This window comes from Anguilla rostrata, chromosome 2, assembly GCF_018555375.3.
Source record: "Anguilla rostrata isolate EN2019 chromosome 2, ASM1855537v3, whole genome shotgun sequence".
Taxonomy (NCBI): domain Eukaryota; kingdom Metazoa; phylum Chordata; class Actinopteri; order Anguilliformes; family Anguillidae; genus Anguilla; species Anguilla rostrata.
Window position 1 is genome coordinate 72,259,995 of NC_057934.1, and position 21,779 is coordinate 72,281,773.

At 38.8% G+C, this 21,779-nt stretch overlaps 4 protein-coding genes across 12 annotated transcripts in view; 2 read left to right on the plus strand and 2 right to left on the minus strand.

Moving 5' to 3' along the window:
* LOC135249384 (zinc finger protein 665-like) overlaps positions 1–11,326 on the minus strand; it is a 78,796-nt gene extending 67,470 nt beyond the window's left edge. For 2 of the 8 annotated variants that reach the window (XM_064324976.1, XM_064324980.1), the window contains exon 1: positions 158–5,721. Coding sequence is in view for 2 of the 8 variants with exons in the window: in XM_064324974.1 (XP_064181044.1) it covers positions 5,719–7,974 (2,256 nt within the window). In the remaining 6 variants the exon portion in view is untranslated. Of the gene's footprint in view, positions 1–157; positions 7,998–8,189; positions 8,359–10,339 lie in introns of those variants that run through there. The other 6 variants (XM_064324974.1, XM_064324982.1, XM_064324983.1 and 3 more) reach the window with 6 other exon arrangements.
* LOC135249382 (oocyte zinc finger protein XlCOF6-like) overlaps positions 1–21,779 on the plus strand; it is a 156,255-nt gene that overhangs the window by 33,644 nt on the left and 100,832 nt on the right. The window lies entirely within an intron of this gene.
* Positions 1–21,779, plus strand: part of LOC135249394 (zinc finger protein 257-like) — a 97,760-nt gene that overhangs the window by 13,105 nt on the left and 62,876 nt on the right. The window lies entirely within an intron of this gene.
* LOC135249389 (zinc finger protein 83-like) lies at positions 13,594–19,622 on the minus strand. Its single transcript, XM_064324992.1, has 3 exons — positions 19,136–19,622; positions 16,982–17,107; positions 13,594–16,194 (listed from the first exon to the last, which is right to left on the minus strand). The coding sequence occupies exon 3, from the start codon at positions 16,159–16,161 to the stop codon at positions 14,110–14,112; it is 2,052 nt and encodes a 683-aa protein (XP_064181062.1). The 5' UTR covers positions 16,162–16,194; positions 16,982–17,107; positions 19,136–19,622; the 3' UTR covers positions 13,594–14,109.

The following is a 21,779-nucleotide window of genomic DNA, read 5'->3' on the forward strand; positions in this document are numbered from 1 at the left end:
CAAACAGGTCCTACTGCAGCAGCTGGCACATTCTTTACACTCTGCAGTCCTGCAGATGCCTTACTGATCCTTCATAATGTCTGAGACAAAACAGTTCTTTCAGTTTTTGATTTGCGTCTGTACTCCACAGTTTTAGATTTGTAATCAGGCAACTCACATGTGGTTAAAATGCAGATCCTCAGCAAGACTTCCGGCAGCAGGTTTCGATGCCGACTACTGACCACGCAAGTCTTCATGGACAGAAGTACAGAGGATACACTGCAAGATGCAATCCATAAGATATCAGCAAAAACAGGATGGCCAGGTGACAGATTGTTAAGAAGTACCTAAAAGACCCGGCAAAATTCAGGATAAAGGTCGTGTGGACCGATGAGACCAAGACTCACTTGCATCAAAGTGAATGCAAGAGAAAACTGCAGAGGTTTGATAAATATTATATTTAAAGTATTACAAAACACAGTATAAATTCATAATTTATTCTTCATGCACGTGAATATGTTACCATCTAGTCTGTAAATAGCCTTTATTGCTAAACCTGATCAAAAACATGGGCAGTTTAATTTGATAAGGATGTGATAACTATTATTAAGGAAAATAAAAATGTTTTGAAATAGGTCCATCATGAGATGCAGAGTGATTGAAAAGGGTTAATGGTGTTTCATTAAGAATTCACATTTGTTTCCTTAAGAACTGGCTTTGAGCAACAACAAAACAATTCCAATTCCAGGCCTACTTAATGAATTTATTGTCAAATGTAGTTTAACTTTCTGATAATCTTATAGATCTTTTCCACTGAGCAAAACTGCTTGAATTTCCACTAGTCTTAGAACATCCTTGTTGCCTACAGGGGTGGCTACTTAGAAGTAGCGCATGCCAAGATTAGCACTTACTCATTGTCTCTAGTTAATTTTAGCTATCTAGCTATAGCCCAATATCTGACCTCAGCTATCTGACCATTCTTCATAAGCCTGTACGTCCTGTCTCTCATACTGGGACTGACAGAACGGACAAGCTGGCCCTCAGACAAATCACGCTCCACTACATTGCCAGATTAGTAGTGGTTTTCACTAGAGATGGGTACGAACAATGGATTGATCGTCGGACACGTGCCTACTCGATCTTGTTGGTGAGCCGTTGTACAAGCGCGATAATGGCCGAGTGGTTGAGCACTGTGCCGTTTGAATGCCCTGTGCTGAGGGAAATTGTCCAATGCGAATTTACTACCTCCGCCAATAGTAATGCGAACGTGCGTTCTAAAATATGCGATTCCAAGGCAAAGGGAATATCAGCCTGTCTAAGTATTGTAGCAAATACCCTATATGCTAGCGCTGAGCAACGAACGCTACTTTTTATGACAACACTCAGTCGGGGTCCCTAATTTTAAAATTCAGTTCGGCTTTAAGTCAAAATGTTGTCACAGCATGCATTCCTTGCAAAACCAGCTTACAGCTTTCCCAAGCTTGAGATGCCGCTTCTAACCTATTTTTTACAGTCTCTGCTTCTAACAGACCCGGCGTGGCCTGCCCAGCTACAGACTGACCTTCCAGTTACAGGGTGCTTCTCAATACCAAGAACGCACACGTAGAGTTACAGACTTTGAGAATCACCAACAGTCTCACTCCCTGGCTGCGTCCGAATCAGAGACTGTGAAAAATAGGTCCGAATAGTCCGAATTTTTTTGCTTAGGAAGGTTCCTAACTGAGTGCAATAAGCCGGAAGTATCTAAGTGGCAGTCATGATAAGAGTAGGCCGAATTCTCTAAATGCTAAGGAAAAGTGCTTCAAAAATGCTTCCCTGACACAGTTAGTCTGTCTTTCAAGAAAAAGGGCTATGAGACGTTTTTAGCCAGATGATGTTTTTAATTCAACATGTTTGAAACTTAAGAATGATGATATGTACACAATAGATTTGTAGGCCTAACATGTTATGCCTATCTTGCATTAAATTTAACAATTATTTTCATAAACTCTTCAAAAAAGTTTGTAAAATTGTGTTTGGTCGATCATATCTCTGTTGTTACTGTATTAGCATTGTATCTTATATCATTGGAAAGCCTGTTCATTTCCCTTTACAATGATGTCCTATTTGTAAGGATCATGCATTTGTGGGATGAGCAACACAGCTGATTATGTGGGTGGGGCTCCAAGTGAAATGTGCCTAATTTCCCTGCCAATGTCAAACAGTGTATTCTCCTGTTGGTATTGACTCTATTGTTTTGAGTTATTTGGGGGATTGAACTCTGTATCAGTAACAAGGAACAAACAAGACATATTGGTACTTTTACGCTTTATTGAGTTTACAATGAACTTTTACGCTTTATTCGTTGAGTTTACAATCATACTAACTGGGATTCATGTTGATAAATATGAGTGGACAGAAGGGTGAGCGTGGTTAACCATTCTCAATGTGACAACCATTTCAATACACATGTCCCAGCCTATCAGAATTGAGTATTCAGCCAGGCCGCTGTGGATTTCGGTTTTGTGTGCGTGCAGCAATTGTTACTGGAAAATAAAATTATTTGTGTCTTATCGGACCATGACTGTGTTTACTGACACAAACTAAGCATTAACACATGATCGACAAACTTGGGTAGGCTACTAGTGTTTGATGATCCATGATGTGAATCGATTTTGGAATCGAGAACATTGAACAATATATGCGATCCGTCGATCTGTGAAATAATTGAAAATCACCACCCCTAGTGTTCACCCCCTGTCGCTTAACATCATCACTAAATGCATCATATTTGCAAGACAAACCATGGTGCAGCATGTTGCCAAGAGACGGAGATTATTTCACGCGGTTCTAGAACTGAACCGTATTCTAGCCACAGAATTACGCACGTTATTATTATAGTGCCTATATATATGAACCGGAGAGTGTAGATGGGGCCAGGCGATGAAGCCTAGTGAGTAACGCGATATCGTAAGTAAACATTACAGGAAGGAAAATAGCCCGATTTGAAACTTACTGGTGACAAAAAACAGAATCGTTAAAACATCAAGATTATTGGAGAAAACAAACTTACCGATTCGGTCATTAACGGATTACTTTAATTAATTTCATTGGATAACTTGGTACAGCCCTCGGAGGCGAATGATCCATTGAGGGTTCCATTGTTCGCTGTTTATGCGTTTTAAAAAAACAACTCCGACTTTTGTAGAACAACCTGCATTTTCCAGTGCAGTTTCCGGAACAAGCTTCTTCGATGGTGTTTATTGGCAGCCAAGACCCTGAATGGAAGGTACATTACCGCCACTTCCTGTGCTGGAGTGTGGCGCAGATTGGTCAGATCAGGTTGTTAGGCAAGAGAGCAAACAGACGCCAGGCCTGAACCCCAAAATAGCAAGTGCATAAGGTAAAAAAAAAACCCCAGTGGGGAGAAAACCCTCAAACAATTACGCCGAGAAAAAAAACTCCCTAATGGGAAGAAATATAGAGGAGAACCATGCTATAGAGGGGGAGCCCATCCTCCACTGGCCAGCCTGGTGTAAAGTACCAGACAAATAAAATGGGTTAAGCTGGTTAGCTGAGGTGAAAGCTAACAGGAATAGACCAAATGGTATAGTTCAGAGTAATGCAGTTTAGAGGATCCAGATGATGGATCTGGAGGTGCAAGACAGTGTCAAGGCATGGGCAGGGAAGGAAGAGGGCTGAAGCAGTCCATTACCATGAAGTGAAGAGGACTGGAGCAATCTTAAAATAGTCTATGACAGCAAAGTGGGACACTAGCACCCACACTAAAGTGAGTTATTTTGAGAATATGAGGAATAATTTCATACATAAAAAAGTCTAGGATGGTTTGTGAATCTAACCTCGCATTCTAACCTCAATGCTGTAAACCAGCTAATTTTGCGGCGCTACTATGAGGAGCACATCTTTTACGTGACAAACCGGACACTCGGTGCCTGCGCAATGTAGTGTGTTCCCACTGTGCACTGTATGAGAGGCGGATCAGGAAGTGATAAGATCGACCTTTCATCTCGCCCATTGAAAATAGCAATGTCCTGATGTCAATGACTAGGACAGGCTGAAAGGGTGCTACAATAAGACTCGATCTTCCAAAATAGTGTGTGGACTGAGTTTCAGTATAAAAACACAGTTTACAAGGTCAAATGGCTGGGCAGGTTGACACATCAAGGCTGCACTACCCGGAAGAAATCTGGCCCAAAAGCGAGACCCAGGCGTTCTCCGAATCAGCGCACTTGCCTACTATCGAGTATGCAAGCTGCATACAACTTGGATACAACTTGCAAACTCAATAGTAAGCAAGTGTGCCGACTCAGATACGGCCCCAGTATGATTTCTTGAATCTTTTCTTTTGCCATTGTAGCTTGGCAGTTCTTGATGCCAAAAATATCAGTATTTCTGCCCATATACTGACACACAATTTGTATTAATTTTGGAAGCTGGTTTGGAAGCTGGTTGAATAATGTTTTTTGAATAATTTTGCTATTTTCTCATTGCCAACAATTAAAAATACATTGTTATTGCCATGCCAAATAATCTCTGATCTAACATCCTCCTTCATCATTCAAAGCACTCACTTCCCATCAGGCTGTGGGTGTGAATGTACAAGAAAGTCAGATGGAGTAAGAGAATATTATGATCAACAAAATGGCTATATGAGGAAATTAATAACACTATAACCTTTAAGGCTTGACTAGTATTTTAATCAGTATATTCACACAAACGATTTATACTGTATACCACCCAGCAGTCAGAAAACGAAAATAATTGATATATTATGCCAATGTTTATGATGATTATAAATATGGTGATGATTACCAATGCATGCTCCTAATGTTCTTCTACATATTAATAAAATGCCAACATTAATCACCTGAAATGGATTCCTCAGAATAACTGAATCAGATTAGTATTAGGAAACATTCATTGTTTAAAAATAAATTTTTAAAGTGTACATGGTCTGCCACATTAAAACATTTAAAATGATTAGTACAATTCACACCCCATATAAGTCAAACTTATTTGTACAATTGTACAATTAGTGTTACAAGTTATGGACAACAGGAATTCCTAAACATTTATACGGGGAAAGCAAAGGAGAAAGCAATGACACAATGAAGGATATAAGGGTTTATGCAAAGATTTACATGCCAAAGACCTTGGAATGAGCACACTCAGTGTAAAATTATTTCATGCAGAAATAATAAACAACATAGATTAATAAAGAGTGAAACAAAGATCCTCAACAGATGTCTGATAAAACATACAGTCAGAAGCTGAATAATTACACAGTTGCTTTAGCACACATACACATTACAACGTCTACATTGGCAGTAGCAGGACAGAAAAGGCCGGTACTGTAAGTTCATTTTCAGAATACAAGGTTGCAACAGACATAATCTTTTTCTACAGTATATCCAAACAGATTTCATATTGTTTTTTTTTCCAAGAAAGTTACACTAGTGTCAGTATTTTCATTGAAAAATATCAGCCTTCCAAATACAAGTGAATTACTTTTTCTAACAAACAAAATGGTCAACCTCGTTAGGAAAAAAAAAGGGTAAACACAGGTTCTCACACTGAACAGCATACAGATTAGGTCATTTAATCTGTACGCTCATTAATATTAAACTTGAATTTTGTATTAAAACACCTCCAACACAGAGTACACTAATTATAGGTTTTTCCACCTGACTTAATCTAGTGGCTACGTAAAGCACATTTCTGTAAAAAACACTTCTCGTATTAAGTACATTTATATGGCTTATCACCTGTATGAATCACCTCATGGCGAGTTAAAGAACTTTTCTTTGAAAAACACTTCCCACATTGAGAACATTCAAAGGGCTTTTCACCTGTATGAATTCTCACGTGTCTATCTAAATCACTTTTTGTATAGAAACACTTATCACACTGAATACATGCATAGCGCCTGTCATCTGTATGAATTCTCATGTGTCTATTTAAACCAGATTTGGAATGAAAACACATCGTACACTGTGTACATTGGAAGGGTTTTTCACTTGAATGAATTAACTTATGGTAATTAAAGGCACGTCTCAGTGAAAAACACTTCCCACACTCAGTACATTTGTAGGGTTTTTCACCCGTATGAATAATCTTGTGGTCATTTAAAACACTATTTTGGGAAAAACACTTCCCACACTCAGTACATTTGTAGGGTTTTTCACCCATATGAACCATTTCGTGGCACTTTAAAGCACGTTTCTGTCTAAAACACTTCTCACACTGAGTACATTTATATGGCTTTTCGCCCGTATGAATCATCATATGGTAAGTTAAAAGACTTTCCTTTGAAAAACATTTCCCACACTGAGTGCATTTGTTCAGGTCTTCACCTGTATTATTTTTACTTCCGTTTTGTTGAATTGTATTGTTTCGACAGAAATTCAATAGGCTTGGGTTTTTACTTGAATTAGGTATCATGGGTGCCGTATGAATACTCTGGTGGCGATTTAAAGTACCTTGTTGGGTAAAGCACTTCCAACAGTGAATACATCTGTAGGGCTTTTCACCAGTATGAATTCTCATGTGTATATTTAAATGAGATTTAACACTGAAACACTTATCACACTGAATACATTTGTAGGGCTTTTCACCTGTATGAATTCTCATGTGTGTATTAAAACGTGATTTAAACTTGAAACGCTTACCACACTCAATACATTTGTAGGGTTTTTCACCTGTATGAGTTATTATGTGAATATTTAAGTCACCTTCCTGTGAAAAACACTTTTCACAATGTGTACACCTGTATGGCTTTTCACCTATACTAATTTTGCTTTTATTTATGCAAATTGTCTTCTGTTGAAAGAAATGCAACAGGTCTGGGTTTTTTGAGTTATTTATCATGGGTGCTGTATGAATACTCTGGTGGCGATATAAATAAAGCATTCGGGAAAATCCCTTCCCACACTCAGTACATTTGTAGGGTTTTTCACCTGTATGAATCCTCTTATGATAATACAAAATACTCTTTTGTGAAAAACATTTTTCACACTCAGTACATTTGTAGGGTTTTTCACCTGTATGAATCCTCATGTGGCAATTTAAAGCACCATTCTGTGAAAAACACTTTTCACACTCAGTACATTTGAATGGCTTTTCACCTGTATGAATCCTCTTGTGGGATATTAAAGTACTTTTCTGTGAAAAACACTTCTCACACTGCGTACACCTGTACGGCTTTTCACCTGTATGAATCCTCTTGTGGGATATTAAAGTACTTTTCTGTGAAAAACACTTCTCACATTGTTTACACCTATATGGCTTTTCACCTGTATTCATTTTTCCTTTATTTTTGTGAATTGTCTTTCTCCGACTATTTGTACTTTTCTGTAGGACAATTCTGGTATTCTCATTGATTAGGTCACAGTTATGATCTAAATCCCCACATTGGGTCAGCGGATGATGAATTTCTTCATTTTTACAGTTTTGGTTTGGCTCTCCTGCACATTGCCCTGATTCAGTCTGGTCTTTGTGACCAACAGCAGCTCCATTCATCACAGTATTCATGACATCACTCACCAAACATTCACTGGATTCATACTTGATTTGATCTGATTTAATATTAACATATTTAATGTCCTGTAATTCACTGATGTGTTCTACCTTAACATATCCACCATCAACAGACTCTGTTTTGGTTGGGTCAGAATGCAGATGGCTTATACATCGCAGCTCTGCACTGTCTAGGCTCTCAGTCTTAAGATCCCCAGTGTGGTGGGAGCCCAGATCAGTTTCTGTTTTAATAAGTGATGCGTGCGTGTGATGTACACCACTGACCCCACTGTGTGCTGTAACACCCTCTGGCTCCAGTGTGTTCAGTCCTGGTGCAGCACACTCTGCCTCTGACTCTGCCATGTGGACAGGCTCCAGTCCACTGAGTTCCTCTTCTTTCTGTCTGATCCTGTGCTGCTCAGTGAGCTCTGGTAGTGTTGTCTCAGTGTCCTGTCTCAGACAGACTCCTGTCTGCATCATACTGCTGCTCAGAAGTGCAGCTCCTGGATGGAAACAGGGGAAGGGATTAAGCCTTAATCAAACAGGTCCTACTGCAGCAGCTGGCACATTCTTTACACTCTGCAGTCCTGCAGATGCCTTACTGATCCTTCATAATGTCTGAGACAAAACTGTTCTTTCGGTTTTTGATTTGCGCCTGTACTCCACAGTTTTAGATTTGTAATCAGGCAACTCACATGTTGTTAAAATGCAGATCCTCAGCAAGACTTCTGGCAGCAGGTTTCGATGCCGACTACTGACCACGCAAGTCTTTACGGACAAAAGTACAGAGGATACACTGCAAGATACAATCCACAAGATATCGGCAAAAACAGGATGGCCAGGTTACAGATTGTTAAGAAGTACCTAAAAGACCCGGCAAAGTTCAGGATAAAGGTCATGTGGACTGATGAGAAAAAGACTCACTTGCAACAGAGTGAATGCAAGAGAAAACTGCAGAGGGTTGATAAATAATATATTTAAAGTATTACAAAACAGAGTATAAATTCATACATTAACATTTTTGCGTGCATGAAGAATCAATCTAATTTTCAAATAGCTTTTATCACTGAACATGGGTAGTTGAATTTTTGATAAGGATTTGAAAATGACTATAATTAAGGAAAATAAAAATGTTTTGAATCATACATGAAGACTGATTGAAAAGGGTGCATGGTGTTTCATCAAGTATTCATATTTTTTCCGTGAGAACTGACTTTGAGCAAAATTTCCAATTCCAGGCCTACTAATTTATTGTCAAATGTAGTTTAACTTTCTGATCACCTTAGACCACTGAGCAAAATTTCTTGAATTTCCACTAGCCTTAGAACATCCTTGTTTTCAACAGGGGTGGCTACTTAAAAGTAGCACATGACATGATAAGCACTTACTCATTCTGTGTACTTCATTTCAGCTATCTAGCTATAGCCCAATAACTGAAGTCAGCTAACAAGCAAAACTCTTCATAAGCATACGTCTCTCAAGCTGGCCCTCAGACAAATTACGCTCCATACGGCCTGACATTATTAGTGGTTTTCACGAGAGATGGGTACGAGTAATGGATTGATCGATTACTCTTCGGATACGTGCCTACTCGATCTTTTATATTCACTCATACTTTTTACGTACACTGTGTCGGAACTTGGCCCCATTTATCAATTAATCATACAGTAGCCTATGTAAAAATATGAACTGAGTAAGCCAAATCTTTCTTGAAACGTACGTTTTGTTTACAATTATGCTTTTTGTTGGTGAGGCGTGGTACAAGCGCGAAAATGTCCGAGTGGTTGAGCATTATGCCGTTTGAATGTCCTGTGCTGAGGGAAATTACTACCTCCGTCAATTGTAATGAAAACAACAGTTTCAAAATATGCGATTCCAAAGCAAAGGAAATGTCAGCCTGCCTAAGTATTCTAGAAAATAACCTATAGGCTACCGCTACTTTCTAGCTGACAACACTCAACCGGGGTCCCTAATATTAAAATTCAGTTCGGTTTTAAGTCAAAATTGTATCACAGCATTTTTGTTATCGTATATAAGAGTGATTGAACTTTTGCAGGCAGTACTCCCATACTCACCGTACATTGAGAAGTAGCCTAATATACATGTCTCGGCCTATCGGAATTGAGTATTCAGCCAAGCAGTTGTGTATTTTGGTGTTGTGGGCGTGCAATAATTTTTAGTTGAAAATAAACTTATTTGTGTCTTACCGGACCATGACTGTGTTTACTGACACAAAGCAAGCATTAAGACTTTATTACAATGGAAAAACTTGGCTACGGGTGTGCGACCATGCAATTTCTATAGCTAGGCTACAACCAATGCTGCCGCCCGGCCAAGATGCGTTCTAAAAAATAGATTCCTCTCCATGCCAGGAATCGATTTTGCATTCGAGGACATTGAACATTATGCGATCCGTTGAACTGTGAAATAATTGAAAATCACCATTCCTTGTGTTCACCCCTACACACAGTCTTATCCTCATCTCTAAAAAATGCAAGACAAACCATGGTGCAGCATGTCGCCAACAGATGGAGAATATTTCACGCGTTTGACTACTGTGAAGCACTTTGTTTCCTGTAATGAAAAGTGCTATACAAATAAAGATATTATCATTGCTTCTAGAAGTCAACCGAATTCTAGCCACATAACTACACAAGTTACCTCAGTGCGTACATAGGAACTAGAGTGTAGATTGGGCCAGACAATGAAGCCTAGGAAGAAACGGTATATCCTAAGTAACCGTTACAGGAAAGTAGCCTATTTGTCTGGATTTGGACTTGAAACTTACTGGTGAACACAACTAACAGAACCGTTAAAGCATCAAGATTGGAGAAAAGAAACTTACCGATTCGGTCATTAATTAATTACTTCAATTCATTAATTTCACTGGATATAACTTGGTACAGTTTTCAGAAGCCAATGATCCATTGTGCGTGTTCGCTATATCTGTGTTTTTTTTAAAAACCAAGTCGGAGTTTTGTAGAACGACCTGCATTTTTGGGTGCAGTTTCCGGAACGAGCTTCTTCGATGGTGTTTATTGGGGCCCACAGACTGCATGGAAGGTACATTACCGCCACCTACTGGAGCGTGGTGCAGATTAGATCTGGTCAGATCAGATAAGGCCTGAACCCCCAAATAGCAAGTACATTAGGAAAAAAGGTTCGCAAGCAGCGAAGAGAAAAAACAACCCAATGGGAAGAAATCTTGTAAGGAACCCGACTATAGAGCTAGAGCCCATCCTTCACTGGCCAGGCTGGTGTCAATTACCAGCAGTGGCGTAAGGTAGTTACGACGGGCCCCAGTGTACGCTAGTTACGATTTATGAAGCGCACAGGCACACACACCATTAGGCGTATATATATTTTACATCCACCTAAACCGTGCCTGACACCCGTTTGACCGTACGCGCGACATGGTTATCTAATGCTAGGAATAGCCTACCTAGCATCTACTAGGCTATTAACTAGTTTACCATAATTTATAGACTGGCTATCCACCTGGTAGTGACCATAATTTATCCAACCTGTAGCCTAGTAAGCCTACCATAATGTATGTATAACTTGTCTTGAAATTTATATCTAATAGCCTAACGTTATGATTATTTAGGACTTACGTTATATCTAGCTTGCTATCCTAACGTTACCTGCTGCATGATTGTTGCCACACCACTGAGGGCAGCGATGCTGATGCCGGCCGAACTGCTGCATTGCTGCTAGGAGGGGGGTCGTCGTTCGTGGGCTGGAGACTGTTTTTCATAAAAAAAAGGAATCTAATTTAGGGAGCTTTGCTAACTTCTCCTGTTCTTTTCTCGCTAGTCTTTTCGTTTTTAACAAACTAGGCTATATAACAAATAAATGGAGCGTAGGCTTCTCGCAGATAATCATAGAAAGGGAGCCCGCACTCTTAATAGATATAGATTATGAATGTGAGGACGGCTTAGGCCGAAACATGTCTGTCTCTTTGTCCAAATAGGAATAAAAATTAAAATGATTTTGTTGCGTAGACATTCATATATCTAGTCATTAAGAGTGCGGGCTCGCGTCTTTCCTTTCTATATCTGTATATGACAAAAATACCAAAGAAAAAAAGAAATTACTCATTTAATTGAAGTTTTTTTAATAGTTTATTTATAGTTTTTATAGTATATGTAGAATAAGCATATCATTTCGTTATAGATTGCTACAGACTATTTCACCAAAAAAAAAAAAAAAATGAAAACCATGACGGAGATGGGTTTGCCTTATCGAGGGCATACATAGCAAAAGGCACCGTTTTTAATTTAATGTGAGTTCTTCTTTGAACACAGGCGTACTTCCGAGGTGGCAAGCTGAATCACTCGCAAGGGCCCGTTCTCTGCCCAACACATTGCTGGAGGGCCCGCTCTCTCTATGGCTGCCCCTACCCCCACCCCCACCCCACAGGCCCCAGTGCAACTGCACTGTCTACGCCCCTGATTACGAGACAGCAAATAGAATGGTTTAAGCTGGTAAGCTGAGGTTAAAGTTAACAGGAATAGACCAAATGGTATAGTTCAGAGTAGTGCAGTTTAGAGGAGCCGGATGATGGATCTGGAGCTGCAGACAGTGTCAAGGCATGGGCAGGGAAGGAACAGGGCGGAAGCAGTCCATGACCATGAAGTGAAGAAGAGGACTGGAGCGATCTTAAAATAGCCTGTGACAGCGAAGTGGGACACTAGCACCCACACTACATATGAAAGAGAGTTATTTTGAGAATATGAGGAATAATTTCATACATCAAAAAGTCTAGGATGATCTGTGACTCGTGATTTCACATTCTAAGCTCAATACTGTAATATAGCTAATTGTGCAGAGCTACTACGAGTACATCTTTTACTAGAGAAACTGGACATTCGACACATGCAATGTAGTGTGTTCCCACAATCCACTGCATGAGAGGCCGATCAGGAAGTGATAAGATTGACCTTTCATCTCACCCATTGAAAATAGCAATGTTAATGACTAGAATGAAAGGTTGCACCAATAAGAATGAAACTTCCAATATAGTGTCTGACTGAGCTTAAATATGAAAACAATTTACATGTTCAAATGACACGTTCGACACGTCAGGGCTGCACTCCCTGGAAGAATTCTGCCAATAGCGAGACCTAGGTCATCTCCGTCATCAGTGCACTTTAAAATTGACTCGAGTTTCCAATTCGGACACAGCCCCATTTACTGGCGTTTAGCAGACGTTCATATCAAGAGCGACTTACACATCATTTACATTGCATCCATTTATACAGCTGGATATATACCTACTGAAGCAATGCAAGTTGAGTACCTTGATCAAGGGCACAACAGCAGTTCCCTTACCCGGGAATCGAACCTGTGACCTCTCGGGTTACAAGACCAGCTCCTTACCCATACTACACTTCCGCCATGATTTCATAAGACTTCCCCTTTGCCATTGTAGCTTGGCATTTTTTAAATGCCAAAAACATCAGTATTTCTGCTCATATACTGATATACAATCTGTATTAATTACCTTCTTTGGATACTGGTTAAATTATGTGTTATTTGCAATTTTTTCATTGCCAAAAAAAAAAAAACATTATTGTTGCCATGCCTAATAATCTGACTTACTTATCGCTCATCATTCAAAGCACTCACTTTCCATCAGGCTGTTGGTGTGAATGTACAAGAAAGTCAGATGGAAACTATTATGATCAACAAAATGGCTATGAGGAAATTTCTAATAGCATTACAGCCTTTAAGAGGCTTGACTAGTACTTTGATCGGTATGTTGACACATACGATATATACTATTTATACGATATATATACGATATATATATATATTCCTAATGTTCGTCTAAATATTATTAAAGTGCCAATGTTAATAGCCTGAAATGAATTTTTCTGAATGTACAATAATTGAATCAGATGAGTTTTAGAAAACATTCATTGTTAAAAAAAGTTTGCATGTTATGACACATAAAAATTCTTAAAATGATTAATACAATTCACACCCCATATGAGTCAAACATATTTGTATAATTGTACAAAGTGTTACAAATTATGTGCAACAGGGATTAATCTATATTTATAAACGGGAAGCAAAGGAGAAAGCAATGACACATTGAAGAATGTAAGAGTTTATTTAAATATTTACATGGCAGAGGCCTTGGAATGAGTACATTCACAGTGTAAAATTATTTAATGCAGAATTGATAAACAACAAAAAATAATAAAGAGTAAAACAAAGATCATCAACTAATGAATAATAAAACTTACTGTCAGAAGTTGAATTACACTAGCTTTAGCACACATACTACCAATGTAGAGGTTTTAATGTGTAACAGAACCGAAAGGCCAGTACTGTAAGTTCATTTTCAGAATACAAGTTTGCAACAGACAAAATTTCTTACAACAGTGCATCCAAATATATATATATATAAAGTGATGCAAAAAAATCCTAATTCTGAGCTCAAATACTTAATTCCAGTATGTTTAGTTGAACACTGGAAAATTCCATTAGTCAAAACACCTGTCCTCACACTGAACAGCATGCAGATTAGGGCTTTTAATCTGTACGCTCATTAATATTTAACTTGGATTTTGTATTAAAACATTTCCAACACAGATTACACTAATTCTAGTTCTTTTCACCTGAATGAATGAGATTGTGGCTATTTAAAGCACTTTTCTGTGAAAAACACTTCCCACACTCGGTACATTTGTAGGGTTTTTCACCTTTATGAATCGTTATGTGGTAATTTAAAGTACTTCTCTGTGAAAAACATTTCCCACACTCGGTACATTTGTAGGGTTTTTCACCTGTATGAATTCTCATGTGTCTTTTTAAATCAGATTTGGAATGACAACACTTCTCACACTGTGTACACTGGTAGGGTTTTTCCTTTGAATGAATCACCTTATGGTAATTTAAAACACTATTTTGGGAAAAACACTTCCCGCACTCAGTACATTTGTAGGGTTTTTCACCCGTATGAATCATTTTGTGGCAATTTAAAGCACGTTTCTGTCTAAAACACTTCTCACACTGAGTACATTTATATGGCTTTTCGCCTGTATGAATCATCTTATGGTAAGTTAAAAGGCTTTTCTTTGAAAAACATTTCCCACACTGAGTACATTTGTACAGCTTTTCACCTGTATTAATTTTACTTCTGTTTTGTTGAATTAGGCTTGGGTTTTTACTTGAATTAGGTATGGGTGCCGTATGAATACTCTGGTGGCGAATTAAAGTACCTTTTTGTGCAAAGCACTTCCAACAGTGAATACATCTGTAGGGCTTTTCACCAGTATGAGTTCTCATGTGTGAATTTAAATAAGATTTAACATTGAAACGCTTATCACACTGAATACATTTGTAGGGCTTTTCACCTGTATGAATTCTCATGTGTATATTTAAATAAGATTTAAAATTGAAACGCTGACCACACTCAATACATTTGTAGGGTTTTTCACCTGTATGAGTTATTATGTGGATATTTAACCTACCTTTCTGTGAAAAACACTTCTCACAATGTGTACACCTGTATGGCTTTTCGCCTACACCAATTTCACTTTTATTTCTGCAAATTGTCTTCTGTTGAAGGAAATGCAACAGGTCTGGGTTTTTTGTTGAGTTAATTATCATGGGTGCTGTACGATTACTCTGATGGCGATGTAAATAAAGAATTCGGGAAAATCCTTTCCCACACTCAGTACATTTGTAGGGTTTTTCACCTGTATGAATCCTCTTGTGGCAATTTAAAGCACCTTTCTGTGAAAAACACTTTTCACACTCAGTACATTTGAATGGCTTTTCACCTGTATGAATCCTCTTGTGGGATATTAAAGTACTTCTCTGTGAAAAACACTTCTCGCACTGCGTACACCTGTACGGCTTTTCACCTGTATGAATCCTCTTGTGGACACTTAAAACACTTTTCTGTGAAAAACACTTCTCACATTGTGTACACCTATATGGCTTTTCATCTGTATAAATTTTTCCTTTATTTCTGCGAATTGTCTTTTTCCGACTGTTTGTACTTTTCTGTAGGACAATGCTGGGCTGAGTATTCTCATTTTTTAGAGCACAGTTATGATCTAAATCCCCACATTGGGTCAGCAGATGATGAATTTCTTCATTTTTACAGTTTTGGTTTGGCTCTCCTGCACATTGCCCTGATTCAGTCTGGTCTTTGTGACCAACAGCAGCTCCGTTCATCACAGTATTCATGATGTCACTCACCAAACATTCACTGGATTCATACTTGATTTGATCTGATTTAATATTAACATATTTAATATCCTGTAATTCACTGATGTGTTCTACCTTAACATATCCACCATCAACAGACTCTGTTTTGGTTTGGTCAGAATGCAGATGGCTTATACATCGCAGCTCTGCACTGTCTAAGCTCTCAGTCTTAGTAAGATCCCCAGTGTGGGCAGAGCCCAGATCAGTTTCTGTTTTAAGTGATGTGTGTGTGTGATGTACATCACTGACCCCACTGTGTGCTGTAACACACTCTGGCTCCAGTGTGTTCAGTCCTGGTGCAGCACACTCTGACTCTGCCATGTGGACAGGCTCCAGTCCACTGAGTTCCTCTTCTTTCTGTCTGGTCCTGTGTTGCTCAGTGAGCTCTGGTAGTGTTGTCTCAGTGTCCTGTCTCAGACAGACTCCTGCCTGCATCATACTGCTGCTCAAAGGTGTGTAGAAGTGCAGCTCCTGAAGGGAAACAGGGGAAGGGATTTAGCCTTAATCAAACAGGTCCTACTGCAGCAGCTGACACATTCTTTACAATCAGCAGTCCCGCAGATGCCTGACTGACCACAGAGGATGCTCTTGCGTTATGAGGAGGGGGAAACCGTCCATTTCACTATCCTGAGTGATACTAAGTCTCAGGTCAATTTTTAAAATAAAGTGTCAACTTGAACTGCCACTTTTTGTGTTTGTTTTGGTCTTTTCTTATTGCAGAATGTTGGTTTCGGCTTTGTTGGTCAGTGAGAGAATAAGAAAACTACTGACACATAAATTCAAGGAACCACAAGAAATTAAGGACAGGGCTGGGCGTAGCAATAAGGTGGCCTGAAAAGTGGGCTGGCTATGGATAATTACAATTTCCCTCCGTCCATTCATGCCCCTGTCTTGGGATGTGGAGCTGCCTAAAATTTAATTCTATTCAATTGACTTCATCAGTATCGCTATGTTACTTCAAAAATAAAACTGAAATGCCAGAATGTATAGGAGAAATATTCAAGTTTTTGTGCCACACACTTCAACTACAAAAGCACAAAAGTCAACTACAATGTTCTGCTGTTTGAAATGATTTGATATGGTAAATTTAAACTTGCCATGTACACCATAAATGCAATTTACAGAGAAATGATAACCAGCAAGGCAAGTTAAATGAAGTTTCAAGGGATGGGCTTTACACTAACTTACCGGGAGCCACTTCTGGTTCATGGCCGCCAGCTGTATTAGCATTTTTCAGATTTGTAATCAGGCAACTCACGTGTGGTTAAAATTCAGATCCTCAGCAAGCCTTCAGGAGGCAGGTTTTGATGCCGACTACTGACCACATAAGTCCTCATGAACAGAAGTACACAGGATACACTGCAAGATGCAATCCACAAGTTATCTGCAAAAACAGGATGGACAGGTTACAGATTGTTAAGTACCTAAAAGACCCGGCAAAGTTCAGGATAAAGTTCACGTGGACTGATGAGACCAAGACTCACTTGCATCAGAATGAATTCAAGAGAAAAGTGCAGAGGTTTGATAAATACTACATTGAAAGTATTACAAAATACAGGATAAATTCATACATTGTTTCTTCATGCATGCAAAAATGTTACCATCTAGTTTGCAAATAGCTTTCATCACTAAACCTGATCAAAACATATGTTTAACTTTTTATACGGATTTGGTAATAACTATTATTAAAGAAAATAAAAATGTTTTGAAAATATCCATCATGAGATGCAGAGTGATTGAAAAGGGTGCATGGTGTTTCATTAAGAATTCATATTTTTTCCCAAAATTTCCAATTCCAGGCCTACATGATGAATTTATTGTAATGGGCTGCATTTATATAGCGCTTTTATCCAAAGCGCTTTACAATTGATGCCTCTCATTCGCCAGAGCAGTTAGGGGTTAGGTGTCTTGCTCAAGGACACGTCGACATGCCCAGGGCGGGGTTTTGAACCGGCAACCCTCCGACTGCCAGACAATCGGTCTTACCTCCTGAGCTATGTCGCTTACCTCCTGAGCTATTGTAAAATGTAGTTTAACTTTCTGATCATCTTAGACCACTGAGCAAAACTGCTTGAATTTCCACCAGCCTTAGAACATTCTTGTTGTCTACAGGGGGTGGCTACTTAGAAGTCGTGCATGACATAATATGCACTTACTAATTGTCTGTACTTAAGTTTAGCTATCTAGCCCAATAACTTACCTCAGCTAACCAGCAAAACTCTTCATAAGCATACGTCCTCTCTCTCATATTGGGACTGACAGAACGGACAAGCTGGCCCTCAGACAAATTACGCTCTACATGGCCTGAAATAGTGGTTTTCAGTAGAGATGGGTACGAGTAATGGATTGATCGATTACTCTTCGGACACGTGCCTACTAGATCTTTTATATTCTTTCATAAATGCTTTTTACGTACAGTGTGTTGGAACTGGGCTCCATTCATTCATTTATCATACAGTAGCCTATGTAAAAATATGAACAGAATAAAGCCAAATCTTTCTCGGAACGTACGTTTTGATTGCAATTATGCTTTTTGTTGGTGAGCCGTTGTATACGCGGGATAATGTCTGAGTAGTTGAGCATTATGACGTTTGAATGTCCTGTGATGGGAAATTGTACGATGCGAATTCACCACCTCCGTCAATTGTAATGAAAACATGCGTTTCAGATAGGCGATCCAAGGCGAAGGAAATATCAGTCTGTGTATCGTAGCAAATACCCTAAAGACTACCGCTACCGACTACCTTCTAGCCGACAACACCCAAACGGGTTCCTTCAATTTAAAATTCATTTCGGTTTTAAGTCAAAATGGTGTCGCAGCATGTTTGTTATCGTATATAAGAGCGATTGAACTTTTCCAGGCACTACTCCCATATTCACCGCAAATGGAGAAATACTATACATGACTCAGCCTATCAGAATCGAGTATTCAGCCTTGCCGTTGTGTATTTTGGTTTTGTGGGCGTGCAACAATTGTTAGTTGAAAATAAAATTATTTGTGTCAATAAACACCGTCATGTTCCGATGAGACACAAAGTAAGCACTAAGACTTTATTACGATGGAAAAACTTGGGTACTGGTGTGCTATCATGCATTTTCTATAGCTGTAACCAATGCTGCCGCCCGGCCAAGATGTGTTCTAAAAATAGATTCCTCTCCATGCTAGGAATCGAGCACATTAAACATTATATCTATAAAATAATCGAAAATCAAAAAAAAAAACTACACAAGTTGTTATAATAGTGCGTACATAATAACTGGAGAGTGTAGATGGGGCCAGGCAATGAAGCCTAGGAAGAAACGGGATATCGTAAGTAACCATTGCAGAATGGAACACAGCCCGATTTGAAACTTACTGGTGAACAAAACTAACAGAACCGTTAAAGCATCAAGATTATAAAGGAAAACAAACTTACCGATTCATTAATTAATTACTTAAATTCATTAATTTAATTGGATATAACTTCGTAGTTCTCGGCGGCGAATGAACGACCGTGCGCGTTCGCTGTGTGTGTCTTTTTTTTTTTTAAAACCAAGTCGGGAGTTTTGTAGAACAACCTCCATTTCCCGCTGCAGTTTCCGCAACGAGCTTCTTCGATGGTGTTTATTGAAAGCCCACCGCTGCATGGAATGTACATTACCGCCACCTACTGGAGTGTGGTGCAGCTTAGGCGTGGTCAGATCTGGGTCGGATCAAGTGGTCTGGCGCGAGCATAAACCGTCTTTTTTCAACAGAACATATAAACACATATAAACTTACAAACTTTAAAGCCAGGGGTACACACCATTCACAAATGAAAATACATAAAGCTTCAAACACATTCAAGGTTCACTTTGCTTTGCTATTTTTTTTATCCTGCGAAATATTAATATAATTCATATTTGAACAAAAAAAAAATGGATTTTCCTTTTCCCACTTGCATTTATGTATATAATATTTAACATAGGCGACATAAGAAGATTAATCAAAAATATTTTGTTATGATCCAAATCTTTATCAAAAACAAGTAAAACATCAATGTTTTCAAGTTTAATCTTGGCTCCTGAAGATCTATAAAATTTTCATTTTCAGTTTGACAAAACACACACTTAAAGTTGATATCAATTTTAAATCTTAACATTACCTGGTTAACTGGATATATTAAATGAATCATTTTAAGACACTTCTCGGACCTTGTTAGTGACAATCTTTTCTACTTTGGTCCCATATCATTTTCCAATTGATATTATTAAATCCAGAATTCCAGTATGCCTTTGCAGGAGGAAAAGCAGGTTCAGTGCACAGCTTCCTAATGTAATTATTACTTTTTTTTACCTTTGATGCATACATCATTCAGTAAGATCCTGAAATTGAAGTTTTGACACTTCTCATGAAAAACAAATCCTTGTATAAGTCTTTTAAGTCCTATAGGTATTGCATCAAACACTATGACATACTCCTTCATCATCACTGGAATTTTATATTTATTCAAAAATTCCAACAGCTTTTTTCACAAACGGCATTTTCTCCTCAGAAGATACTCTTAAACATAAAACGATATACCTTATAAGGTAAGTGATCTTCGAATAGCATATAATATATTTATTAAACCTGTCAATAAAAGTAGGCTATATTGTGAGTTTGTGATGTTTATAGACAGATTTGTCAGGTGATTTTGGCAACATAGAATGAACTAGAGGAGACAACAAACTTTTTTTGTTTATTTTTTACTGCAAGTAGGCTGAACCAGGAACCAACAACGAGTAGAAAATCATAATAAAGTAGCTAGGCTACAAAAAAGATGTTACTTTTGTCCCTCCATGGTATGTTACTTCCGTCCCTCCACTCTCTACTGTCACTTCTCTGCCCAGCATCCAAGACTTGCTAGCATAAAGCTAGTATGCTAGTATGAAGCTTGTGCACTGTTATATGCACATGCACAAGTAACCAAGTCATTGCAGCTCCCCTCGTTTTTGAGAAAATGCACGTGTTACTTTCGCCCTCCATTACTTTCGTCCTGGCGCCCCCCTACTCACTGCTTTTCACACGCCATTACACAAACTAAGATACAGAAATACCACACACGTACAAATTTGTATTCTGTTCATGTGTTTATTGTTTGTTGTACTCATGTTTTTACAATGTATGGCATGCCAATAAAGCTTATTTGAATTTGAATCTTCGGACACAGAGATCTGACCAATCAGCGCAATGTATCGGCACGACATATCCCCAGAAATGAATAGGGGGATGAAATTTGTTGTGACACAACCTGGCCTGGTTCGTATTTAAAGTGACCAAACATAGCAGTGAATACATTAGCATAAGTCTCCACCCCATCCCTGCACCCACACTGACAACAATCAATTCTAGTCCGTGGGAGGATTCACGAGCGAGGAGAAATACTTTGCCAGCAAGTAGAACCAGCTGGCCGGCGGCTTATTGTTTTACTCTCGGTGTTGAAATTTGCGTGCTTGAAAGTGGTTTTGTGCTGACACAGTGAATATCTGCGCGTAACTGGCTGCTTGTTTTACTCTCGGTGTTGGAATTTACACGCGTGGAAGTGCTTTCGTGCTCGAGCAGTGAATATCTTCTTGCGCTGATTATTGACGCCATAGTCCACATTGTTCCGTGATAGGCCAGCCACACACAGAGCTCCTCCTCTACACAGAGCCTGTACAAACTTCATTGCTGCTGCGCCACACAACAATCTTGCCATCGTCACAGCCGATCTGTCCACAGGGATCTAGCTATTATCTATTGTCATGTATTCTCAATAAAGTAAAGTTTGCAATTCTCAGATTCGACTCAACACATTATTCTCACCATAGCTATACACACATGTACTGGACATTCACACGAAAGCACATATTACTGATTACAAACTGACATTTCTAGCTTCTAACTTGCTACAGTGGGGCTAACTAGCCAGTTATATAACTAGCTGCTACAGTAGGGCTAACTAGCCAATTAGCTAGCGACTACATGATATAAGCATTTGTATTTTTACATTTAGCGATCTCATACACACAATCTGCTAGCATGATTGACATCCTAGCATTCTTATACATCTACT

Bases quoted from the DNA above. Each gene is read 5' to 3' on its own strand.
- LOC135249389 (XM_064324992.1), bottom strand. From the start codon at position 16,161: ATGATGCAGGCAGGAGTCTGTCTGAGACAGGACACTGAGACAACACTA.